Here is a 27,606-nt window from a genome sequence, read left to right as displayed (position 1 = left end):
TCTTCCTGTGTCTGGGGAAAGGTTTTGAGGTTTCAAGGGGTTTGATTATCTTTAAAGAAAAAGGGTGCACCCGCACTCTGCCGGGCTTGTCAGCATTTGTCAGGATTGAAAGCATGTTCTCTGAGCGAAACCACATTCTCAGGGTATTTGACCTGCCTGAAAGGTGGAGGCAGTGGGGAGCTTGTGAGCAAAGCCTGTCAGTGTGAAATTTCAGTTAGGGCTCAGGAAGGTGTTGACCTCTGGATGCCTTTCCATAAGCTAAACCAGTTTGCTGAACCGTTTGAGGTTTGCCCCTCCTTGCTTATCACAAAAATCCAGAAACAAGTGGCCTCAGTTTCTATTACTTTTCAGTGTCAAAATACAAATATGCACTTAGTTTGGGGAGAAACAAATCCCAGACGCTCCTGCTGCCTGGATCCTATGTGTCAGCCTTTCTTGTAGTGGAGTCTGTTCTCTCCTGCCTCCATTTGCTGTGGGTCACATGTCTTTGGCTGCCTCTCATTTCCCATCATCAGAAAATACAAGCCCTTAGTACTAGTTTGCCACTGTAAACTTTGTGCAGATTTTAGAGCATTTGGCATGGCTGCTAACAGTAGAATAAAACCTGAAATTCTTGGCTGTCAGTTGATTTGGATAAGGATAAATTTTACTGTAAAGGAATACAACCTTACTTTTTATGAGCAATGTCATTCTTGGCTTATATCAGGCCCTTAATCTGTTCAGCTCTGTATTTTATCACCTGAGACTAGTGGGGCAGGAAATTTAGTCGTCCCTTACTCCAGCTGAGTTTCAAAGGTCATATCCATATGCCCCAATGTTAGGTGCACATCTACTCATAAGAATCTCTATCTTCCTTCATAACCGTTATGGAATTGTGGATTCCTCTAAGCCATTTTTGAATCTGTCCACTTTTCGGAATTGCAAGTACCACAGGATTGCAGGCCATGTGTAAGAGCTTGCTTAAGAAGGAAAATATGGTATGAAACTTGGAATCTTTTCCCATCTGCCATGTTCACACTGCTGAAAGAAAATGGAGGCATTTTAGGAAATGGAATTAGATTGATTTTTCTCTTGGATTTTTGTTGTTGTTGTTTGTTTGTTTCGAGACAGGGTCTCACTCTATCACCCAGGCTGGAGTATAGTGGCACAATCACAGCTCATCACAGCCTCGACCTCTGGGCTCAGCTGATCCTCCCAGCTTAGCCTCCCAAGTAGCTGGGACTATAGGCATGCACCACCATGCCCGGCTGATAGATTGATTTTTCTCTAACCACGACTCTTGTTTCCACCATTCCCTACCTTCTGTCATCTACCAACAATATGACCTAATGATGTCCCCCGAATAATTATTTGATTATTATATTTATTATTAAATAGTCATTATCCAAAGTATAATAGCAAAAAGGGAAATGGGAACTCTTGCCTTTTGCTACACAGTTACTAAATATATTATGCATTACCAACTCTCTTAATTTCTAAATCACCTAATAATTAGAGTTGCTGAGATTCCAGATGCTCCATGCTGCTCTATTTTTTAATCTTTAAATTTAGTATGCAGTAAAATTAATATTTTTCTTCTGGTGCACAGTTCTATGAGTTTTCACACAGGTATAGATTCATGTTACCACGACCACAATTAAAATACAGAACAGTTCCATCATCCTCCAAAATTCTCTTGCTATCTTTGTGGCCATACCCTCCTTCCACCCCTAACCCTTGGCAACTGCTGATCCTCTCTCCTCTAACATTGTTTTCAAATGTATTCCTTTGATAGGATACTCATCCAGATCACCAGGATATTCTGAAAGCAATCGTAGCATTCAAAACTCTCATGGTAGGTGATGCTTTAAAATCACAATTCTCCATTTTGTATACTTTATTCCTGAAAGAACGATTTGTGTGTAACCTTTCTTTCCCTATATAAAGGTCTTTAGAATGGAAATAATAAGCTTTCATGACAGTATAGCAGTGATTGTTTCATTTAATTTTGTCCTCCAAAAATCATGCTTACCTAAGAAAGGTTGCCAGGCTGAGGGTATAAAGCAATCACATTTACAGTCTCAGCCACATTAAGCCACATTAAGCATTGGTGTGTAGGTGGGGGGTTTCCTTTTGTCTCTTTGTCTTTACCCCCATTGCTCACCTAATGACGAGTCTGTGTAACTCGTCATTCACTGATTTGCATCAATACTGGATTCAACTAGTTATGCCAAAGGGTATGAGTTTTTTTTTTTTGCATATGAAGAAGAAATCCTTCATCAAATTTAAAAGGGGGGAAAAAACCCAAAGTACTAAAATGCAATTGCTTTATATAGGTTGCTATCAAAAGTACTTGTGATCTTGTATCTTCAGTATGATGGTTAATGTATCTTCTTGAACCCACTGATATAAAACCACTTGGTGCCACTTTAGGAGGAAAGAAAACTTCATTTTGGGCAATTGATTAAACTTACCTTCATTTCACACAATTCTGTAGCATTATAAGTGATTTGGACTAATGTTTAATTATTAATCCTTGTTGAAAGATCAGTAATTGACGTGTCTGTAGTTGAACAGCAAGTTGAAGACCAGAGTAAGTATTAGGTTAAAATTGCCATTGTTATATGCCAAAAACAGTCCAATATTGGCAGTTTTACATGGCGCAAGCTAATAGAACAACCCAGTGAAACCCACAGTGTTTATTATAATTATGGTTCTATTTTTTCTTGTATAAATAGGAATGTAAAATGAGTCTTTTTGAAAACCTATATTTCTTTCTGATTATGTTATATAAATTGCCTTGATGGTTTAGTATATTTATTCCTACTATAGGTGCTCTTAAAATATGTGTACAGTGAATTTATTTCTTGAGTTTCCATGTAGCTGAAAGGGACAGCAGAGATTTTATAGAAAATATACCCCCCAGAATATTATCTTGCATTCATTTGGAAACGGTAACAGAAGTAGCCATGTGCTTGTTTTTTGTATTCAATTTGGAAGGCATGCTGTTAAATTACTCTAAGATAAACTCAGTGTCTTAAGCTATATATATATATATAGTATTCATACCCCACATAGTGTTGGCAAACTGTAAATTGTTTCTTGGTTTGAATTTTCAGTATGTCATCATGAAATTCAGTTGTATCTCTTTTTTCCAATCCTTTTAGAAATAAAAACTAATTTAGTATTTTTTTCATAGCAATCTTGGTCCTTAAACAAAGTACGGTAGTGCCTAGGTTTCATTATCAGTTTGATTCACTGTGGCATAAAGAATTTAATTTTCTCTTTCACTATAACTCCAGGAGAAATTTTTTGTTTTTTATTATTTTCAGGATGTTACCTTGTTGGAAATTGAGCATATGTTCGAAATACAATTATTTTGTCACTAAAGCCCTATTTATGCAAAGATAGACAACGTAAGAGGAGCTCAAGCAGGGGCACCAATCAGTAGATCTGAATCTACTAGGTCCTCACCTGGCTCTGGTCAGTGTGATTTGGCTGCTTGCTTTCCCATGTTCTTTACAGGGAGGGAAATAAGCTCTTTCTAGCATTTTGTTTTGACGCTTTGGCAAAATGAAAAATAGGCCTCCCTCACAAAACTTTTGGGGGCTCAAGCCTAGAGATTTAGGGGAGTGGATCTTTCTGTCTATCAAAAACAGACCTGGTCATGGGATTCATGATGAGGAAATAGGGACTCAACGGGAACCAAAGAGTCAGAAGCCACATCTTACTTTGGTCTTATTTTAGTCTATTTCATAAGAATTCCTATTCCATTATGTTCTGCTTTGGTTCTGTAGGGGCAATGTCAAGATCTGAGGAAGAGAAAACAGCTGGAGTTACAGATACTGTCGGAACCTATTCAGGCATGGGAAGGAGAAGATATTAAAAACTTGGGAAGTGTGATTTTTATGTCACAAGTAATGGTGCAGTATGGAGCATGTGAGGTAAGGTGTTTCAAATCTCAACATCATTTCTTCCATCTTTCATATTTTTCTTCCTTTTTTTTTTGACAGAGTCTTGTTCTGTCACCCAGGCTGGAGTGCAGTGGTGCCATCTTGGCTCACTGCAACCTCTGCCTCCTGGGTTCAAGCGATCCTCCTGCCTGAGCCTCTTAAGTAGTTTTTCTTCCTTGTTCTTCCACCAAAGTCAAATGGTACAACATCGAAATCAGAAGCTGAGCACCTATTCTTTGTTCAACATTCTGCTAGGTGCTGTGGGAGATAAGAGAAAAGAACAAGCAACGATCTCTGTTTTCAAAGAACTCATTAAAAACAGACTAAAACACAAGTTGCAACTAGCAAACAAACCAAATAGTCAATGTTCGATTTTGCAATCTCAACAATAGAGTCCATAAAAGTTCACAGGAGGGAGAGATCAAGAAGACCTTATGGAGACAGGAATTGAGGAGGGGGCACAAAAACAAAAGGGGAGGATTTCACAAGGCAGAGTTCATTGTTACTTAGGAGAGAACAGAAATGTGGCTTTGGTTTGCTGCAGCACAGTAAGGAAACCAGCCTGTAGGGAGCAAAAGAAGCAACTTGGCCATAGTAAAAGACTGATAGAGTCAGGTAGAATTAGATTATGCAGAAGCTTGACATCAGGCAAGAGTAGTTCAGATGGGTGCAGCAGGCCGTGGGAAATAATGAAAGAGTCCAGAGTCATAGAACAACACTCTGAAAGGGATGTTTCACACTAATCTGACACCCATATATGTCAAATGAACTGGAGGGAATGGACGAGAAGCAGAAAGGCCAGCTGGGATGGAAAGTGAGAAGGAGTCCCCTAAGACAGTGGTGACAGAGGGAACGGAGAGAAGGGGCAAATTGGAGGCATCTTTAGAAGGGAAAGTCAACAGGAAGTGGTGCCCTTGGGCTAGAGGAGATGAAGAATGTAATTTTAGACCTGTAGATATCTGGGTGGAGATGTCCCATAGGCAGCTGTTAACGAAGTACGGAAATGTGAGTGAGAGGTCAGAGTTAGAGGCAGAGACTTAGATGTCCCTAACAGATGTGCCCTCCTAGGAAGTAAATATCCAGAGAGAAGCCCGGGGGGTGGGGGTAGGGGGGAGCTGAAGATGGATTATTTCTTTTAAGAAGGGGCCAGGGAAAGGGAGAAAGGTTGATTATGGCACCTGGTTGATTTATCGGGTGTTAGAATTGTCTTCCTTCTCCCAAAACATCTTCCTACACTCTCTGACATGTCTTTGGCAGAGATTCATTACTTTGGTTAATAAGCAATCTCATTTAAAATGCAGATACCCCAGGGAAGGTTAATGCAGTGAATCTAACTATTAGTCATTCACACCTTTGGGATAAACCTCTTGGGTGAAGGCAGGAGGAATCAGTGCCAGAAAAAATAAAAAGACAAAGAGGAAGGTAGAGAAGAACTGGGGGAGCATGGTGTCATGGAAATTCCACGAGGAGCATTTGAAAATGGCCAGTGTGCTGACTGCTGCTGAAGGTTCAGAGGGCAAGGAATGTGAGGACCAAGAGGAAGCCATTGGATTTTGCTAGAAGGCAGTTATTGATGACTTTGCAAGAGCAAGGAGGGTGCAGTTAGGGATGGATCAATGCAGAGAAAATGAAGGCAGCAAGTAATTTGGCAGTAAAATGTCAAGAAATGGGATATTATGCATAAAGAGCCATATGGGGGCAAGCCAAGGTCTGTTAGGATAGGAGGTGTACATATGTTAAAGAAAAAGAGGAAAAGCTAGTAAAACAGAAGAGGATGCTGGGAGAAGAAGAGGAGATGTCTGTAGAGGAAAACTGAGTGAGACAAAGATGTGAGAGAATGTGGAGCACTTGTTAGAATAGTTAGCCTGGAAGGGTTGCTCTTCTCAAATGGAAGGAAGGAGATGGAGACAGGCATAAGGATAATTTTAGCTAAGATGACTGGGCATGGAAGCCAAATGTAATTTTTGCGTATACTAATTGCATATCTGTTGAAGGGGCTCACAGCAGCCCTCATGTGTCGAGGTTTCCTCAGTGCCATTAAAAAAGTGTATGGGAGGCCAAGGTGGGTGGATCACCTGAAGTCGGGAGTTTGAGACCACCCTGACCAACATGGAGAAACTCCATCTCTACTAAAATACAAAATTAGCCAGGAGTGGTGGCACATACCTGTAATCCCAGCTACTTGGAAGGCTGAGGCAGGAGAATTGCTTGAACCCGGGAGGTGGAGGTTGCAGTGAGCCAAGATTGTGCCATTGCACTCCAACCTGGGCAAAAAGAGCGAAACTCCGTCTCAAAAAAAAAAGGTGTATCTACTTTTACATTTTACATAAATCCAATAATTATCTTGTTCTTAATGACTAAAGTTAATTTTATGAATATGACTTTAACACGTTAGAGCATACTAAATTTCTTATCACCTGAAAACCCCTTCATTTGGCCATTTTTTCAAAGTAAAATATGTTTTCATTTTGTGAACCTGGAGACTTATTTTGTGCCCAGGTCTAGCACATCTCACTGGCTGCATAAACTGTGGTGACTTCTCAGGCTTTCATACATGGAAAGCAAGCATGGCTATTTGTATTTAATTGTTATGTATAGGAAGAAGAGAGATAAACTGTGGGTTTATGTCCATGTCAAAGTAAAATTCAACTAGTTTTGTGTTTTCAAGTTGGGTATCTTTTTTAAAAAAATTATTGTTAATGTTTCAGTTGTTTATATAAGGTCTATGTTATAAGGCAGTGATTCCAGAAATTCTCAACAGATAAAATGTCCAATTCTGTTCTTCATGTGTTATTGTTCATTCTCTCTCAGGAAAAAGAGGAGCGGTACCTTATGTTATTTTCAAATGTCCTGATAATGTTATCTGCAAGTCCTCGGATGAGTGGCTTTATCTATCAGGTTAGTAGATTTCACATAAAACACATAGCAGACCCGCTAATGAAAACAGGTTTCCATCCAGATGCAGTATCTCCACTATGGCATTAAAAGCTCAAGCCAGGAGAACCAGAATGTTCTGACCCTTCGTTGTAATTAAAGAGCTTGTAAGAGCAGATGTTCCTTAGATCAAAGACCTTTGTATTAGTATAATGAGTTTATCTTGAATATATCCACTGCTTTAGTTATGCACTAGGTTTTGCATGCATAAATGGAAACTAGATAAATTAGCAGCAGTATTGTACAGGCCCATGTCATTATTGCTGAGAAAACATAAAGCTGGGACCTGCTCCTATGTTTGTCTTATTATAGTCACAGCACATGATTCAGGCTTCTAAGAAGCATGTCAAATAACAGGCTTCTAAAGAAGCATGTTATTCCTTAGGAAATTAAACGTCCCTCAGTCAACTCCCAAGATATAGAGCATTATTTACTATTGCCTGTTACATCTTGGCCTGACACTTAGTAGTTTTTATAACATCTGAGCCTTCACTTTTTTTACTGATTCTTATGAAAATATGTTAGAAAAGGAAACTGCTTTATAAATCCTGATCTTATAGTTTAGGGTGTGTTAGCCAAACACAATCCACATTTTCCCCTTGCTTTCTTAGTCTGATTAAAATTTAGAGCAGGGAATCATATTATCTGCTCTTGACATAGTGGAAAAATGCGTCTAGCCATAATTTTGCAGTGCTGAGAGGGTCAGAAAATCTAAGTGAAATAAACAGAGACCTGTATGACTGCAGAATTAATGAGAATGTTCTTTTTCTAATAGGGAAAAATACCAATAGCAGGAACGGTGGTGACTAGATTAGATGAAATTGAAGGGAATGACTGCACATTTGAAATCACTGGTAGGTAATTTTCTCTTTTTCATGTAACTACTTCCAATTCTTTTTGGAATGAAGGGGAATTTAATAAATAAATGCCATTATTTTCAGTTACATAGGCCACGAGCAAATTTTACGCAGGCATGGCAAAGTATATTCCATTTCCTGGGATAATTAGGGTACAGCAATAGCACAGAGAAGTCTCCTCTCATTCAAAAGCCATGGCTTTGCCATTAGTTTCAATCTTCTGTTGCATAAGAGCTACTTGTGAGAGCTAAGGAATAACAAAATGGACTGATGTAAATGCAATTTTCTTCCCCTCTGTCATTTGTTCCCTGGTGGCAGAGGAGCCAAAGATATGGACTTTTATGAGCAATTTTATCATCAGCCCATGAGTTAGTAAGATTTGGTTGTATTTCTAAAAAGTTCTGAAAAGACATCAAACTTTTTTCACAAATTGAGCATAATGCCAGGCTTCAGTAATGCTCCCTGACATTTTAGCTTATGATCCCTTTTGCCAGGCCTGTGTCATTTATATGTAGTGGCTTCACTATTGGTGCTGATATGGCACAGTGGCTAAGACTGGGATCATGGCCTTACCCTCTTCTTTCCAAGAAGGAGCCTAAGGTTTGGTATTTGCCAAAAGGTTGTAAACAGTCTTAGTTGGATCTTGTTCCAACGTTGATACTGGGGAACCAGTACAATATTCCCACTTTAGACTTAACTAGATGGACTATGTACTTACGTTTTTGGATTGCAAGTTTGTATATAGTGAAGTTTTACACTACTTTTAAGCTTCTGTAAGCAGTAAAAATCAAGGACAGTTTTCTAAATCGGACATGAATATTTATTTACTTTATCATCACAGGTTATCTGTTTCTGCTATAGAAATTTCAACAGGGTTATCCCATAGGTATGAAAACCCCTGAAAATACATACGCAAGTCCTAGGTGCATGAAGTGTATTTATGAATGGGAGAAGCTCAAGTTTTTCCTTGCCTTCTGTTTTCAAATTGATCATAATTCGGGGATGTAGGTAACATGGTGGAGAGAATTGTGGTCCATTGCAACAACAACCAGGACTTCCAGGAATGGTTGGAGCAGCTGAACAGACTGATCAGAGGACCTGCCTCTTGCAGTTCATTATCCAAAACCTCATCGTCATCATGCAGTGCTCATTCCGTAAGTAGTCCATGTGTTCTGTCCAGAGATTATTGAGTCTTTCATCAACTCCTGCCTGCTGGAGACTTATTTAGAAGAAGCAGCAAGCACACCCTCAGCCTTTTGGGCAGCCTGTATTTGTAGATTTTGAAGTACAGTTAAACCTCACTCATTCTGATTTCTCATTATGAGGCCCATCCAAATTAATGAAAAGGTTTACTTAGAGGTGTGCAGTTCTGTTTGACAGTATTCAGGTACCCCAACTAACTGCTAGCAAAGTATTTCTAACCAGAAGTCCTGCTAAAATATTTTAATGATAAGCAAGGCTTATTTCAATGAGCAGTGGTTACTCTCCTACTAACAATGGGCTAAGTAGAAACCAATAGTTTACCTCCCTAAGTACTTAAACATCTCCATGTCATCTCACTCATGCTCTCACATTTGCTCAGTAACCTTCTTCAAAGGTAAACTTTTAGCATTGTCTCTTTCTGAGTTATCACAAATTTAGACTTTGGAATTTGAATTGATGAGATTTTACTGTACTTGCTGAGTGAGATGGAAGATACGCTGTGTTGTTTGTTAACATACAAACCTATGATGCCAAAATTCCAGTTTTGAGCACTGTGTGTTGTGGTCGGAAGAATATGGGCTTTGGCTTCAGATCTGGGTTCAAATCTTGGCTTTGCCAATTACTAGTTAGTTACTTCACTTGACTGAGTCTATGTTTTAGGATGTTCTCATGAAATAATCTATTTAAGCACCTACCAGAGTGCCAAACATATCACTGTACTCAAATGTTGACTGCTACTCCATTTTCCTTCCTTACAGAGGAAGAAAATTAAATTAATTAAATTCCAGATGAGAAAGAGAGGACAGGATCATGGAATGTTGAGTCAATTTTGTGCTGTTTCTTAGAGACCCCATAATCTTGACTGGAAAGAGCCAGTTCTCAAACTGGAGACTTTTGTTCTTCCGTCTATCCCTTTCTATGGCTGTCTTTGCTGATCCAATGAAGCTATTGTTGTTCTCTCACTGTGTGGCACAAGGTCGGGTTCAGATGGCAGATTGCCAACATCTCATCAGACATTTTCCCAGTCTTTTAGCTCTACTGGACAGCCCCGAGGACCCTTGGAGCCTCCTCAAATTATAAAACCGTGGAGTTTAAGTTGTCTACGACCTGCACCTCCACTTAGACCATCAGCAGCACTAGGTTATAAAGAGGTAATTTTGCTACCTATGGTATAAAATGCTTCTGACAAGTTAATTTCATAGCTTATTACAAATAGTTCTGTGGGAATGTGCTAGAATTTAAGATAGGTGGTATATGTGAGTCAGTCTTGAATTGCTAGACTCAGTGATTTGTTTGGTTTCTTAATTTTCCGTTTCCCATTACCCATCTGCAAATATGTACTGAATATCTACAGGATCTATGTGCACTGCCTGAGTGTTCCCAGTCTCCTCCTGAAGTGCCTCTGGTTTAGCTTAATGATTATTATGGTAATTCTTTAGATTCATTAATAATGTACACAAATCTCAAACAAGAGCCACTTCATTGTAGTTGAGTTGCCAATGAAGCAGACCTAATTCAGCATTTGGGATCGTTTTGATCAATTTGAACCAAATTGGTAAAGTGTTATGGGACCAAGCTATGAGTCCAAACTATAAAAGTGATATTTGCTTCAATTGGAATGAGAAAAGAATTTGATGAAAGGAGTGTCTTTTTAAAAGAGGCTTCTCAGAGACAACCTTAAAGGCCATTTGATATTTGCGTAGTGTGGGGATTTAAAGGTTTTGTGTATTTTTTTTTTCTCTTGAAGTTTCAGTCAGGAAGTGTCACTCACTAGCTTCTGTAACTGTGTGGAGTATTACTTTTCCATCCAAACAGTGGCTTTATCCCTAACCTGTCTCAAATCATTTCAGATTTCAGAAAAGATACTCATTTATTAGTAACTGTTCTTTAAATCAGTCTTGTTGGGTGAAGATTAAGTTTGTGACAGTTATGAGATGAGTCTTAGAATTATGGGGCAAAGGCAGCATATATTTCTAGATCAAATGTGTGTTTTGATGAGTGATGCAGACTCAGCTCAATTTTGAGTGTTTTGATTTAAACCACCATGCTTTTGTTTCGATTAATTGTTGCTACCAACTCTAAGTGCAGTAAAAATAAGACAATATTTGGACACTGGAGGATTTTTTGATCCTTTCAACTTGACATGATAGGACAAACTGAACTGAATCTTTGTTATATAACTCTATTTAGAATTTGGTCAGGAAGCAGTCCCATAGATTTACTTTGGAAATTTACCTGCAATTCTTGCAATCATCCAATTTTCTTCTATGATTATGTAAACCAGGAGTGCCACTTCATAGTTACCTAGGTCTCCTTTTTAATGATGGATATTTTGTAATTATCAGTTACTAAGTTCAAATTAAGGTGAGCTTTGAAGAGTAAAGTTGACTTAATCCTTCACATAACTAATCTATTAAAACTAAGGTATGATCACTTCGTTTCTGCTGGGGGAAAAGGGTTATTAATATATTCCTGCGGCCGGGCGTGGTGGCTCAAGCCTGTAATCCCAGCACTTTGGGAGGCCGAGACGGGCGGATCACGAGGTCAGGAGATCGAGACTATCCTGGCTAACATGGTGAAACCCCGTCTCTACTAAAAACTACAAAAAACTAGCTGGGCGAGGTGGCGGGCGCTTGTAGTCCCAGCTACTCGGGAGGCTGAGGCAGGAGAATGGCGTGAACCCGGGAGGTGGAGCTTGCAGTGAGCTGAGATCCGGCCACTGCACTCCAGCCCGGGCGACAGAGCGAGACTCCGTCTCAAAAAAAAAAAAAAAAATTAATATATTCCTACTAGATAGTATGTATTTCAGTTGTTTTCAGCATTTGTTATTCTGGACAGAACTGTATTCCTCAGGCTTTTGCATGATAATATTGCATCTGAAACTAATGTGGGAAATGTGATTATATTCCCTCCATGTAATTTATGATAACACTAACATTTCAAATGTTGTTTTAGAATTATTGATAAGTGGATTTGGTCATTATAACCATCGACCTCTCACGCTCATCTTCTCTTTCTTTACATATTCATTTTAGAGGATGTCTTATATCTTAAAGGTAAGGGTAGAACAATATCTTTGGCTTACAGTGACATCATAATGCTGTGCTGTAACCTTTGATGAATGAAGCTTTCCCTTATGCTTGTTTTGTCCCTTGTTATAATTGGTGGCTAAAATATGAAGATGCAATTCTGGCATGTAAGTACTTTGTTGAAAAAGCAGGCTTGTGTGAAATACATATAAAAATGTCATAATGCCCTAAAATGCCCCATTTTCCTGCGTTTTTAAAAAATGCTGCTTTTTCCTGTTGTTTTTGTCATGTGAGAGTTTTTCATATCTGTCTTTTTTCAAGTATAAGTACTGTGGCTGAGTGAAATAAATTAAATGATTTGTTTCCTATATTTTTAAGCTACTATTAATAATTAATATCCATTCTCCATGTATACACATTCTTGGAAAGTTGGGATAAGGTGATCATGAGAGATTTTTCCTAAGTCTAAGTTGCTAATCTGTTTACAGATTATTGGATTAAGGATTAAGGATATTGTCAATGAATATTTTTTTGACCTGCTGGTTACTCATATGGCAAAAACAAATTCAATACATTTATTTTGTCTACTAGTTAAATACTTGGCTTTATATATGGAAAACTAAGTTTGGCTGTGGGTGTGTTACTTCTAACCCAAAATTATTTATTAGGAAATCCTTCATTTGATTCTTCTCTCTGACTGCGGAAAAATGACTTAGTCTCTCTGCCTTAGTTTTCCTGTCTCACAAATGGAAATTATATTCTTCTTTGTGGGACTGTTTCTAAGGCAGAATTATTTAAGTAGCTCTGAAGCTCTCTGAAAAGTGATCAATACTACATTAGTGGTTACAGTGGCTTAGTTCCCCTAAAACTGTATCAGTGGGGAATGTAAGCCAAATTAGGAATACTGTTACGTTTTTAGGGTGACATCCCTTACTTTCTCTGCAGATGGTTCCCTAAAGCCATTTGGCCTCCAGGAGAATCTGCCACATCTTCAGTAGGCACACTCCACTCTTAGTCCCACCTGTGTGCAAATTGAGAGGATAATGTCATTGCCTCTGTTTTATTTAACCTTTTAGAGTTTATTGGAACCATTTTAATTGTGCATAGTGTTAAACATTGATGTACTCCTAACTGAGACTGTCAAAATAAGGGAGAGGAATTCTATTTAGTTTCACTCGTGCTTTTACTTTTGTTTTTGAGGAAGAATTTTAATTCATTAAGAAACCTCTGTCCTTACAGGAGTCTAGTAAAAGCCCTAAAACGATGAAGAAATTTCTTCATAAAAGGAAGACTGAGAGAAAACCATCAGAGGAGGAATATGTGATTAGGAAAAGTATGTGTTCTGTACTTTCTGAAAGTTGTTTATGGATAAATTAACATGAGAATCTTCTTTTATGTGAGGATTTATTTGAAAGCAGATGATTGGAGCAATTTTTTCTTGACATCGTCTTTTACATATAAAGAAGAATGCATGGAAAGCTTTGGTCACTTCTTAAACATTTGAATAAGCTTCTTACAGCTGCACTTCATGTCATCTCTGGCAGATGTCATCTGTATCATTTTTGTGTTGAGCATTTTGCCTCACCTGGTTTAGAACCTCTAAAGGGACCCATTTCTTACGGATACATTTTTTTCCCTCTTAGTTTCTGATACTTGAGATATTTTTCTCTAGGGAGATAGACTAAATAGACCCGAAGGCTGAAGTCCTTCCCGAAGTCCCATGCTCAGTGATGCTCAGTTACTCAGGGAATCAGCCTGCCCACATCTAGAAACATGGCTTCATTTGGAGACAGACTGCAAAGTCAATCAGCCAGTCGATATGGACATATTTGGCTATAAGGCTGTCAACAAGGTACTTTGGGACACAAGGTACTTTAGGACACATGTGAAGGAGTAAGCAGTGTTTCACAAAGAGGTGGCAGAATTATGTGTATCAGCTGGGAATATAGTTTGGATAAATATTTGCTCCACCCCAGCTTTGGCATGCCTCACCCTCCACCCCACACCTGGTTATGCACATTGGCATGTTCACAGGGTGCTGCCATCCAGCCATTGCAAGAATGAGTTTGGAGTAGAAGAGGAGTGGGGAGGGAGAATGAGTGACTACGCTGACTGGTTAGAAAATTGGGTGGGGTTAATGAGGGAAAGCTTCCTAAAGGTGAACCTTGAAATTTAAAGGAGATTAAGGCTGGGGTATATCGATGGGAGCTAAGCTAGCAACTAGCTCAGTGCTGTGATTTTGGCCTCACTGAGACCACTGACAGAACACCACCCCGCTACCCTGGTTCCCAGTGTAGAGCTCTGGGCTTCAGGAGTAGGCCCTCCACTAAGCTGAGCTCACTGAGGCTGACTCCAAAGCTCCATGAGAATGCTGTCACTCTTCTCCATAAACAGCATTGGACAGCTCTTTCTCCTGCCTTTCATAAACTCTACTGGTCAGAGAAGCCAGTCCCAGGCAGTAGAGTGCACTGCATCATTTTGAGGGTCGAAAGGCATGTATCTATGAAAAGTCATGATGAATTAATTTTCACAGGTACAGCTGCTCTGGAAGAGGATGCTCAGATCCTTAAAGTGATCGAAGCCTACTGCACCAGTGCAAACTTTCAACAAGGCCATGGCTCAAGTAGGTTCCCCCAAACTACTTTCTCTAGTGAGTGACGTTTCTTCTTTACTGCTTAGTGTCTTTTAGAAAAAGAGAAAAGCAACCCAGACGGGTTGCAGGGTGTGGAAAGCAGGTGACTTGGTGCAGAGGAGTGGTGTAGGACTGCATCTTTCAGATAAGGTGGTTTTAGCTACCAAGCGGTTTGTTTACCCACTGTTGTTTTTCACCCAGAAAGAGAGATGCAAGAGTAAAAGAGTTGGAGGTGATAGAAGTGAAAAAATTTTTTAAAAGTTGTTCTCCTTTGAAGTACACAGATACCTTCACCAACACTAGTTAGGAATTAAAGGGCCCAGAGAGTTCCTGTGTCTGTGAACTGATGCTAATCTCTTCTTATAGGCAGATTTGGAAAGGAAGTCAAAATACTATCTTTGATCAGCTGCATATTTAAACGAGCGATCTTCACCAAACTCAAGTTTCAAAGTTGCTCTGAAAATCTGGAAATGTAGCTGCTTAGCAGAGGTTGTCCAAAATGTATACAATTTATCAGGGAGCTATTGGGTTAGGGTATTTCCCCAAACAACTTTCAGGTTACAAACGAAAGCGAGATAATATTTTCTGATTCATCTTTATGCTTTTTAAAAGCCAGGTCACTTCGATTATGTCTTTTGTCTCCCATTATTATAGACATTCAGAATACCTTTTGTGAGGTTTTTGCACCTGCGTAAGAAATGAATTTTGGACAGCCAGTGACCAATCATTTGAATGTGGGAGGGGATTTCTTACGTGCCTTGACATATTCTTTCAAAGTAATGCATCTCTAAGGCTGACATAAAGGAAGCATTCTACTGGGCATGATGGCTCACGCCTGTAATTCAGCACTTTGGGAGGCCAAGGCAGGCAGATCCCTTGAGGCCAGGAGTTCAAGACCAGCCTGGGCAACATAGCAAAACCCTGTGTTTACTAAAAATACAAAAGTTAGCTGGGTGTGATAGCGCACACCTGTAGTCCCAGCTACTTGGGAGGCTGAGGCAGGAGAATCGCTTGAACCTGGGAGGTGGAGGTTGCAGTGAACCAAGATTGGACCACTGCACTCCAGTGACAGAGTGAGACTCCATCAAAAAAAAAATTAAAAGAGAGAGAAAGGAAGAAAGAAAAAGAAAGAAAGAAAGAAAGAAAGAAAGAAAGAAAGAAAGAAAGAAAGGGAATTCAATGTGAAAGTTGACACATTTGGCCATGAAGAGAGGACTGTCACACTCTACTTCACAGAGAAAACCTGGCTGTGGCTTTGGGCATGCACAGCTCTGATAACATGTTTCAAGGAGCCAGGAGAGGAAAGTGAAGGCAGTTTTTGTTTTGAGAACTAGAGAAGAGAGGGGAACAAAGAGATACCAGAAGCATCCCTTCTACAAAATCTGACCTCATCTCCTCTTGCACCACCTATTTTTACATTTGACAGAGTGGATGGGTCTGCAGCTGGGAGGTGCAGCCAGATATTCTGGCTTAAAAAGACACATCTTCACCCTTGCTCCCTACCCAACCTTTTACACGTGGAAGATGTCTGGCACTGTGCTTGTCACACAGCAGATCATTTAGCATGGTGGTGACCTCCTTCCTCTATCCCTCTCTAACTGGAAGTCCTGTTTCTCTAGAACTGACTACCGTCGGCTCTTACTGCTTTCAGCCAGTCATTCAGTCAGTTTGCTTTCCACTTATATTCGTCCCTTGGTATCTGCAGGGGATTGGCTCCAGGACCCCCAGAGATAACAAAATCTGACAATGCTCAAGTCCCTGATGTAAAATGGTGGAGTATTTGCATATCACCTCCATACATCTTCCCATATACTTTAAATCATCTCTAGATTGCTTATCATACCTAATAAATGTAAATGCTATGTAAATGGTTGTTATACTGCATTGGGTTTTAAATTTGTATTGCTTTTTATTTTTTCTGAATATTTTCAATGCATGGTTGGTTGAATCCGCAGATGTGAAACCTGCGGATATGGGGGGCCACCTGTATTAAGCACCTACAAAGTGCTAGGCACTGGAGAAGGCAGAGACACATCTCACCTCAAGAAAGGGAGGTGGTCAAGTGAAGGCAGTGAGTGTGCACACCTCTGAAGGAACTTGGCCTAGAAGAGAGGAAGCCAATGACTCAGGGAGACCAAAGATTAAGCACTTGAGCTCTGAGAGGAAGGATCCAGAGTGAGGGAGGTGCAGGAGAGCTGTTTGGTTGGGTCCCCATGCCTGTTGTGTCACCTCTTCTGTCCCAGAGCCTGGAGACATTCTGAGCAGAGGACATCTGCATCTTTGCTGATGATGTGATAATCTCCAAACCTCACTCCACCCTTGATTAAAATGGTCTTAGGAGGCATATCTACCTTACCCTATAAGACTGTAGAGAGAACAAATGGGAGTGATGATGCTTCTGAGGCCCTTAAAGCACATTGTGTTTCAGTGCAGTGCTACTGTCAACCTGACTTTTACTACAATGACAAAACACTGTGGCATAGGATGTAGTGGTCCTTCCTGGGGATTTTCAGGGAAGAGTGATCACTGGTCAGCTCTTTGCTCTGGAGGAGGCAAAACAGGAAAGAATGGAGGTTTTGGTTGTGGACAGGTATTACAGGGGCTCTTTTGCTTTATTTTTCTGAATACAAAATGCTTCCCACCTTGGGAAGATTGAATCAGTGTATTTGGCCATTTAGAATTCTCATGTCAGGAAAATTTAGTCAGCAAATGATGGGTGACTGTCTTTTGGGTGTAATGTAGCAACATGCTATGAACAAAGACCCTTCTGTAACAATAGTGGAAAGCAACGTAACACTCACTATTTCTTCTCTTCACTAGTAACTCTCCCTCCTCTTCCCTCTTGCAACCCTTGTTTGTAGGTACTCGAAAAGATTCCATTCCCCAAGTCCTACTTCCTGAGGAAGAGAAACTCATCATTGAAGAAACCAGAAGCAACGGCCAGACATCATGGAAGAAAAGTGAGTAGAGCAGGCAAAACCTTGCCTAGTTTATCTTGGAGCTGGCAAGAAGGTCTGGTAGGACAGTGGGGCACATGGAGAGTCTATGATGAGGGACAACCCCTGCTTGTCTGGGAATGTGGCCTGCTTTGCTGAGCATGCATTTGGGAGACTTTAGAGGGCTGCCCACTAACAAAACGAAGGAGGAAGGAAAGGCAGAGGTGACAGAGCCCTCCAAAGCAGCTCCAGCTGGCAGCTACCCTTGTAGTCAGCTTCCCAGCCATTAAGCTGCTTCTGAGCACATGGGAACATCAGTGCCCTGGATGGGTTTAGGAAGTAATTGGGAATTCCAGCCAAAGAACCGATTTCCCTGCCCAGACAGATGCCACTCACATGTTTTGAGTCAGAAGCTGTGCTTTCACATATTTGACATCATTTAAAATCCTACAGCAATCCGGTTAGATAAACATTACTCTCACCACTTTCACAGATAAAGAAACTGAGATACAGGAAGTTCAGGGAAATTATGTCTCTGACTTACCTTTACACAGTAGTGTGGGTGACCTAATGGGGGAAAATCAGGTTAAGTACCTTCTGGCTCGTAAAATTAACACAAAGTAGCCAAATAATTCCTTTGTCTAAACTTGAGTCATTTCTGAAGTCAGGCCTAAATTTGCATGGGACAGCATATTTCAAGGTGCTTGGCACTGTCAATGCATTTTACATCTGGTGTGTGAAGTGATACAGCAAAATGGTTAAGTACTTGGGCTCAAGCGAAAAACAGTGTGGTTCAGCTCCCAATTCTGCTACTCATTAGCTGTGTGACCTGGGGCAAGTTGCTTCACCTCTCTGTGCCTCAGTTTCCTTATCTGTAAAATAAGGATGATGGTAATGCTTTCAGGGTTGTTGTGAGGTTAAATGAAGTAAGTATAAAGGCTAGCACTCAATAATTAATGATAGTTAATTCTTATTATAACTATATTCATTTTTACAACTTTGTGAGGTTTTCAGAAAATGTGCTATTATCCCCATTTTGCATGTAAATAAACTAAGACGAAGGGAGGATGAGAAGGAAACTGGTTCCCGGAGAACAGAGGACTAGTAAGTGGCAGGATCAGAACCAAAACTTAGATTTCCAAAATCTTTGTCCAGGGAGAGACCCAGAGAGGAAAAGGCTATTACGCAACCCAGCCAGGGTGCTTCATGCTTTTTTGGGTAATATTTGACTGGGATATTCCAGAAAGAATGCCTCTGACTTTGTGTCATGTGCAGTGGAGAACTGAGGAGGGCAATGTCACAGCACAATATTGTAGAATAGGCAGTCTTCTGATACCTCTCATTATATGATAGGTGATGTTCATTCCTGCCCCAAAGCTAGAGAAATCAAAACCTTATGATGGGAAGTGAAAACATCGAACTCCTAAAAACAGAGAGCAGAATGGTGGTTTCTAGGGACTGAGGGGAAAGGGGAAATGGGGAGATGTTGGTCAAAGGGTACCACATCTCAGGTATGCAGGATGAATAAGTTCTGGAGAACTAATGTACAGTATGTTGACTCCAGTTGGCCCTCTGCATGCATGGGCTCTGCATCTGTGGATTCAACCAACCCCAGATCAAAAAAAAAAAATTCAGAAAAAATGGATGGTTGCATCTGTATTGAACATGTACAGATTTTTTTTCATACCTAATAAAGGTTTTCTTTTTCCATCTTTGTTGAGAGATAATTGACAAAGGTGTTCAATGTGATGTCTTGATATATGTATGCACTGTGTTATACCATATTGTTTTTTCCTAAGTCATATGGTATAACAACTATTTACATGGCATTTACTTTGTATTAGGTATGATAAATAATCTAGATATAATTTAAAGTATGTGAGAGGATATGCATTGGTTATATGCAAATGCTATGCCATTTTATATTAAGGACTTGAGCATCTGTGGATTTTGGTATCCATGGGGGTCCTAGAACCAATACCCCATGGATACCGAGGGAGGGAAGACTGTATAGTTTACAATGCAGTATACTTGAAATTTGCTAAGAGTGTAGATTTTGAGTGTTTCTGCCACACACATACAAAAGGTAACTATGTGAGGAGATGGATATGTTAATTAGCTTGATTGTGGTAACCACTTCACAATGTATACATATATCAAGACATCACATTGTACACCTTTGTCAATTATCCCTCAACAAAGCTAGAAAAAGAAAAACTTAGTGATGGGCCCTAGTCTCTTGTGCTTTGTTCACTCAAGCTGGGAAGTGAGTAGAAAAGGAGGAGGGAAGTATAGAAAAAGCGTAATGACATTGCATTTAGCTAAGCATGTGTGGTGGTGGTTGTTCTTCCACCAAAATAAAGAAGATGGAAGCCATTTAGAGCAGTACCATTCCCAATCAGCTAGAAAGTTCACTGTTTTTCAGGATCTGTATTGTTATAAAGTGGCTTTTATTGTTTAGTATTTTAACAGTACCTCAGTGCAAGCCATTTGTCTCCGAATTTTATCTTTATGTTCTAGGAGCCTTGTCGATACTGTTTACGCCTTGAAGGACGAGGTCAAAGAACTGAAGCAGGTAATAAAATATAAAAGTCATTTTCTTGGATAACAGAACCATTCTCTTTTCCTTGCCTCACACTGCCCATGCTTTCAGGGAAGGCCTAGGAGGAAGGTAGTGAGGAGGCATTTTTATTTTCCTTGTGTCATCAAGGTAGGTTTTGTTGATTTTATCATGTAGCCTTGAATTTAAATTTCTGAGTCTTGTATTTCTATGTAGTAGTTCACAATAGAGTCCCAAAGTTAGTTACAACTTTCCTGTTCTCTGACATCCATAAACAGACTTTAAGAAAAGACTAGTCATTCATCAGTGTGTAAAGTGTAAAGAGAACCATTAATCATGGTTTGTGGGCTTTTCTGCCGATGTGGTCCAGCATCACTGCCGATATGGCTCAGTGATGGACACTGTCACACTGTGCCTTGTATGTGAGGACTGACTGTATCTGGTGACAGAGTGAAGGATGGATGAGAGGGGAGAGAGATCAGGGACTAGAAGACCACTTAGGAGGTTCTTACAAAACTCAGGGTGAGACCTGTCAGAGTCTTGAACTGAGGCAGGGCAATGAGGCTGGGGAGGAGGAAAACGAATGTAAAGGATGGCATATTGCAGAGTTTGAACCTATGGACAAGGATAATGTGATTTTGAGATTAAGAAAGAGCCAGGGATTAAAGATGAAGCTTCTTCCCAGGGTGTCTAGTTGCATATGGTGGTGCTCCTTCATGGGCATCAATAACCACAGGAGGAGGAGAAGTGTGGGGTGTTGAGAGAGATACTGAGTTCACTTTAGGACCTGATTAGTTTAAGGTGACATATCTAGGTGGAAATACCAAGCTGCTGCCAGGTAATCTCAGGTATGTGAGAGGATCACTTAAGCCCGGGAGTTTGAGGCTGCAGTGAGCCATGATTATGTCACTGCACTCCAGCCTGGCGATAGAGTGAGACCTCATCTCTCAAAATAACAATAATAATAAAAAGAAATACCAGGCTGGCAGTTGAGATTGTGGACTTGATTCTCAGGAGATGAGGTCAGTACCAGAGATATTTGGGAGTCCCCTTAATAGACACTTGGATTGAAAGAGAAGTGACACTAAGTGAAAAGCGAGTTAAATTAGAAGAGGGTCAGGGCAGGGAAGAAGAATCCAAAAGGTTTCCCAGAGACAGGCAGGAGGATTGACAGGCTGCTTTGTCATAGATGCTGAGGGAGGGAAGGTTGAGGAAGGAAAGAGAGTCAGTGATGAAAGCTGCCCCGAGGATGAGCAGGAGGAGCCCTTGGAAGGGCCCCCCTCTGTTTCGTAATCAACAAATCTTTCCCCATCATAGGAAAATAAAAGAATGAAGCAATGCCTGGAAGAAGAATTGAAGTCAAGAAGGGACCTAGAAAAGCTGGTGCGGAGGCTTTTGAAGCAAACAGATGAGTGTATTCGAGCCGAGTCCAGTAGCAAGACCTCAATTCTTCCATAACCATCACTGTGCCACCGGGTGGAGTGTTCCTTCAGGGCATCTTGAAATGTCCCGCTGAATGATTTGACTCAGTTTGCTCACTTCTTTGGCTTTTGTTTTGTGTTTGAGTCTCATTCTCTCTCTCTCTCTCCCTCCCTTCCTCCCTCCCTCTCTCTTCTCTCTCTCTCTCTCTCTCCCCGCTCTGTGTGCGTGTGTGTGCGCACGTGTGCGCGCTTGGGCATTTGCTGTTGTTTGGTTATTGGTTGGCTGTTCATTTCTTTTTCAACAGGGGAAAAAGCAGGAGGTGGTGGTAGAAATGGCCCCAGAGTCTTTTCCATTCAGTGAGAAAGAGAAAGGGAACACAGGCCAGTTACTTAAAAGGTCTTCAGATTGCCTTCAGTTCACAGTGCCTCTGCAACAGCCATTGCCCTCAGGTCACATTCTTTGGGCTGGCTGCCCTTGCAAAGCAGCTGGCCAAGGCTTATTAAATGTGAACCCAACTTTTCCCCCAGTGCTTTCCTGTACCTGCAAGCCTCTTAGTACTTAATTTACTGAAGGCAAATATTCCAGACTATGGCTAGAGTAGGATGAAAGACAAACACATCTGCCCAGTGATCCAGCTGCCCTTCCTTAGGCCATCACATGCCTCCCCTCAATCACAGGTTTTAAAATTACTGCCCTATGTTGTCTCTAAGACCAAGAAAACTGTAGTACCCTTATTCCTTTTGTGTCATGTAAACTGTGACTCAGGGGGGCAGACGCTCTGGTCACCCACACCAACATCAAATCCATCAGCAAATTCTACTGGACAATCCTCCCTTCAGTAGCAGAGTTGACCGCCTTTTCCCATTGCATGATAGGTTTCTTTCCCTCATCTTCTGCCTAGTGTGTAAGTTTTCTATTTCCCCAGTGCTTTTAGCCAGCCGTACCAAGTGGTGTGTAAACTAGTATGTATGTGCTTTGCTTACTTTTAAAAAAATGTAGTTAGACTGTGAGCAGTTACTTTATGTACGTTGCATATTCAAACTGTGACATTTTATCCTTCAAAACAATCTGCATTAAGGAGATATTGTGCCCTAGTAGACAGTTTTCATTCACTTTATTACTCTCTCATATATGCTGTGAGAAGTTGTAATATTCATTGGCCTCTTTGGGTGGGACTCTAAGCAGTATTTGCAGAAATATGCTTCTGGTCCAATTTGTACATCCAGAACAAAAGGGCCCCTCTAGTAGCTGTGTGCTGGATTATTTGGACTGATTAACTCAAGTTGCTCATTGAATCACACCATCCACTTTATCCCAGAAACTAGAACCGTGAGAAACCAGGCTTAGAAGACAGTCACAGAACAGCACACGTCCAAATTCAGCACCATTGAAAGTTGGCCTAAGGCTCAGTGCTACTCACCCCTCTCTTCCCCAAAGACAAGAGAAATTTGGCGAGATGGGGAAGGTCACTGGAAAGTGAGGCCAAAGGGCTGATCAAAATTGCCTTTATAATATATTTGATAGATGACTATAAATGTGGGTTTTGCAAATGTTTAAAAACCAAACTTGAAGCCAGGCATGGTGGCCCACACCTGTGGTCCCAGCTACTCAGGAGGCTGAGGTGGGAGGATCATTTGAGCCCAGGAGGTCAAGGCTGCAGTGAGCTGTGATGACACCACTGCACTCCAACCTGAGACACCCCTGTCTCTGAAAAAGCAAAACTTGAAGTTTGAAACCCCTAGCTTGCTGAGGAGCCCTTTTTATTTTTGGTACTGAGACTCTCAAGGTCCCATAGCTATGTGGTACAGGGCTGTTGTCTGCTTGCTGCACAGCAGAAATTACACCATCCACAGGAAATGGACTATTCTTGCAGTCCAACATCAGCCAACCACACACAGCCGTGTTTGGAAGCTGAAGAGTAAAGAAATTTCTAGGAATGACTGTTGTTCTGTTTTTTAGCACAGCCATTTAGATATAACATCCTTCACTTAAAAATTAAAACCATCATCACTACTACCACCACCAATAACAACATCAACACAGATCTTCACATCTGCCCATTCTGTGGTTAGTCAATGGCTTGCAATAAATGTGCAAACTGCATCTGTAGGAAACATTTTTGTGATTATGAAATACTTTAGTTGATTGCTGAAAATATTGAAAGGTCTTCATTTTATAGTGATGTGTACATATGCATGTTTTGGGGACTGGGCCCTTCTGATGAGGGGCCCTCGGTACTCTGGGTAACAAAGCTTGTGCAGAGTGGTAACCATGCTTACACACTAAACAATAATATAAAGGAAATGAAGCCATGTTAACCTGAGAGCAGTGTCGCCATAGTTGTGTTGTTTACAATACTCTATAAATGGGTTCCTGTTGCCCTGTAATTAAACTGCTGCCCGTAGAGGCCTTTCGGTTCCTTTTCTGTCCTGTCCCTTCTTAACACAAGCTCAAATTTTCTAACTTGTTTTTATTTTGAAGACTTTTAAAACGGACATTTTCAATACATAAAAATAAACAGTGCTTTATAAAAATAAGTCTTTTGCTTCTTTTTTTGCTAGCCGGTGTGCAGAAAGATTTCTTGTGCTGTGTCAGCTTCCTCTCTCATTTCCCTCATTAGCTAGTCTGCTCTCACCAAGCCCTCTAGCCAGTCTCAGCCTTTTTCACTCAGGGCAGATGACATTTGCTCCCAACTTTACAGAGATAATACATGGCCTGAGATAGAACCTTCCTTAACTTCTCTGCCTCTCTTCTTCTGGCCCAAACCTATAAACCTATAAACTATATCCCTGCTCACCATCTGCTTTTCAATATTAGAGAAAAATATATTTTCCTGCTCAAGTTTATCCCTTGATATTTATTCCTGTCCTGATTCCTCTTTGAATTTGGCAGGATTTTGTCAATCAGTGATAATCCTATATTTTGACCACAGTTGGAATGCTGGTGTCAGCACTCAGGATGAAAATATTCGTTCCACTTAAAGATTGATGAGGTGGAAATTATCTGCTGCTCCACATGCATTCCTACCCCTTTTCTGTTTCTTTCCAAAAACATAAAGACTGAAAAATCCATTTCCCAGACTCCCTTTCAGCTAGGGTTCTGGATAAAATGTGGATTCAGATACATGTTCACTTTTGCCAACAAAATTTGGAAGGCTTAAGTTGGGCAGAGGCTATCTTCTTGGGGTTTGGTGGCCAGCAGGCGATTCCAAAGATGTGTTTGTGGCTTTTGTACTCCACATTCCAGTGTGTCTATTTACAGCTTTGTGAGTGAGAGACTATAGTGGTGGCAGTAGCCTCCTAACATGTGGATCACAACTGCAATGATATGACCTTGAAGCCATTAGTCCAGTGGCAGCCTCCTGACTTCCCCCTACTTCCACTTCTGTAGCCCAGTGGTTTTGTAGATAACTAATTATCTTCCTGCATGAGATACCTTCAGTGGTTTATGATTCCTGCTCTGAACCAATAGATAGAACATGGCACCTCATGTGTGCTAGGCACTGTACTAGTGGTTTACACCATTAAGCTCATATAAGCCTCAAAACAACCTTATTAAGTATTTACTATTGTTATCTCCACTTATAAATGAACAGAGGCACAGAGATGTTGAGTAACATGATAGTACATGGTGGAGCTGGGATTTGAAACCCTAGTCTGTCTGCCTGTCGGACTCATGCTGTCTCTGTCACATATCCTCCTGTGCACTTGGTTCATGCTAAGGTTCCTACCTCAGCCATCCACCTTTGTGAAGTCACCATTAAGTTTATAATTGACAAATCCATGGGCTTTTTGATCCTCATCTTGACGTCGCTGCAGTATTTGACCCTTGCCTTCTTGATAAATCTCTCCTTCCTTGGTTTTCATGAGCCCACACTTTCTTGGCATTCATTCAGTCATCCCTCAGTCTCCTTTGCTGGACCTGCCTCATTTGGCTGTCCCCTGAACATTGCTGATCCTCTTTTCTTCGTCTCTTCCAATCTGTAGACTATTCCTGGACAACCTTGACTACCCCCATAACTTCATTTATCAGTGTCCACAGTTTTCCATTCTGACTTTTCTCCTAATCTCCAGACCTATGGATGCAGCTACCTTATAGATAACTCAGTGGAACTGCAGGAGTGGGGCAGGGAAAAATAACTACATATTTAGCTAGTTTTCCTGAAAGTTGCTGAATTGCTTGAAGAATGACTCAGAGGAGTGCGAAAGTGTAATACGGAAGGGGGAAGTTTGTGTGCTGATGCTCCTTAGACTGGGAATCAATGGTCATCGTCTTTTAAAGAAACATTCCTAAATATAGAACTTCGGCTGGGCACGGTGGCTCACGCCTGTAATCCCAGCACTTTGGGAGGCTGGGGTGGGTGGATTACGAGGTCAGGAGATCGAGGCCATTCTGGCCAACATGGTGAAACCCCATCTCTACTAAAATACAAAAAATAAATAAATAAATAAATAAAATTAGCTGGGCGTGATGGCACGCACCTGTAGCCCCAGCTACTTGGGAGGCTGAGGCAGGGGAATCGCTTGAACCCAGGAGGCAGAGGTTGCAGTGAGCAGAGATCGCGCCATTGCACTCCAGCCTGGAGACAGAGTAAGAATCCGTCCGTGTATATATATATATATATATACACACATACACACAAACACACATATATATCTTCTCAAACCTACCGAAAATTTTGGCAACTCCAAGCCCCCTGTGCTTAACAGTTTTTGACAATAAAACTATACCATAAAAAAAGGGTCTTTGCTATCCACAGGTCTACTGTAATGTTTGCTTTTTCTTTCTTTCTTTCTTTTTTTGGTTTCACTTTGCTTCACATTGGGTGTGGTCTTTGATCTAGTACATGAGCAAGGGCTCTCATGTATATCTGGGTTGCCAGGCATCCTCTTTGGTCTCAGAGGTTTCAACCATTTAAGATGGCACACTGTCCACTTGCACCACTGAATGCAGACAGGTGTGCTGGGGACCATGTAGAGACCCACCTTAGTGCTTCTTACATGGTGATCTTCTCCAGAGAACAGATTCTGCTGGGGACTTTCTGTGGACAATCTCACTGAATCTTTATAAAATTTTTTTTTTTTTTGAAATGCAGTCTTGCTCTGTCGCCCAGGCTGGAGTGCACTGGCGCCATCTCGGCTCACTGCAACCTCCCTCTCCCGGGTACAAGTGATTCTCCTGCCTTAGCCTCCCACATAGCTGAGCCTACAGGCAAGTTCCACCAGCCTGGGCTAATTTTTGTATTTGTAGTAGAGATAGGGTCTTGCTATGTTGGCCAGGCTAGTATCGAACTCCCGACTGCAAGTGATCCACTTGCCTTGGCCTCCCAAAGTGTTGGGATTACAGGCGTGAGCCACTATGCCTGGCCCAGCATGTCTTCTTTTTATTCCCACTTTACAGATGAAGACACTGAGGACTAGAGGAGGTGAAATGACTTGCCTGTACTTATAAAGCTGGTTAATAGTGGAGCCTAGATTAAGACTATATCTGTCTGACTCCAGATTTAATTACTACACTACAATGAGCATTTCTGGTTTTGTTTTGTTTTGTTTTAATGGGGATGTGGTTCACAGAGAAAAAGAACATAAAAATCATACTTAGTTCCATGTTTCTGTGTCTCAAAGTACTTCAGACTACTTTAAAAGTCTAAAGCAGTGCAGTTCCCAACACAGTGGCAATGGACCCTGTGAAAATAGCTGAATGTAGCACAGAATGTATTCCCTGCTGAAGCCCAAAAGTTTGCATGTCATTTCCGTTTAAGTGGGGGCGCCCCGTTCTGACAGCTTGCTAGAGCACACTGTTTGCATTTTGTGGTCATTTGCTAATCATCAAGTAACAGAGGCAGTAATATTTTATCCTTTGTTTATTTTCTCTTTACCTAGAAATAAAAATTATTGGATATTTCCAACATTCCCACCCTCCCCCTTAGATAGAAGGCAGAAGTCACATGATTATAAAAATGGAACTAAGTTAGATAATTTATGACCAGACTATTACAGGTAGATCAGAAATGTACTCGAGTCTTTTTCATTTATAGGAAAATGCTGAAAATGTTCAATTGAAGTTTGGGACAAACATATTATTTTGCAAATTATCATGAA

General features: G+C 40.8%; 1 protein-coding gene across 1 annotated transcript in view; it reads left to right on the top strand.

Annotated features, from left to right (window-relative positions):
* The window catches only part of ARHGEF6 (Rac/Cdc42 guanine nucleotide exchange factor 6), a 120,540-nt gene extending 97,555 nt beyond the window's left edge, over positions 1-22,985 (top strand). The window contains 12 exon segments of the mRNA XM_033201648.1: positions 1,775-1,834; positions 3,777-3,923; positions 6,744-6,830; positions 7,642-7,720; positions 8,732-8,877; positions 9,952-10,077; positions 11,962-11,982; positions 13,195-13,288; positions 14,489-14,578; positions 17,449-17,547; positions 20,044-20,098; positions 21,401-22,985. Coding sequence (XP_033057539.1) covers positions 1,775-1,834; positions 3,777-3,923; positions 6,744-6,830; positions 7,642-7,720; positions 8,732-8,877; positions 9,952-10,077; positions 11,962-11,982; positions 13,195-13,288; positions 14,489-14,578; positions 17,449-17,547; positions 20,044-20,072 — 978 coding nt within the window. The 3' untranslated portion in view covers positions 20,073-20,098; positions 21,401-22,985.
* The last annotated feature ends 4,621 nt before the right edge of the window (positions 22,986-27,606 follow it).

This window comes from Trachypithecus francoisi, unplaced genomic scaffold, assembly GCF_009764315.1.
Source record: "Trachypithecus francoisi isolate TF-2019V2 unplaced genomic scaffold, Tfra_2.0 Lachesis_group6, whole genome shotgun sequence".
NCBI classification, from domain to species: Eukaryota; Metazoa; Chordata; class Mammalia; order Primates; family Cercopithecidae; genus Trachypithecus; species Trachypithecus francoisi.
Note: the sequence above shows the minus strand (reverse complement) of the source record. Positions and strands in the feature narration are given on the sequence as shown.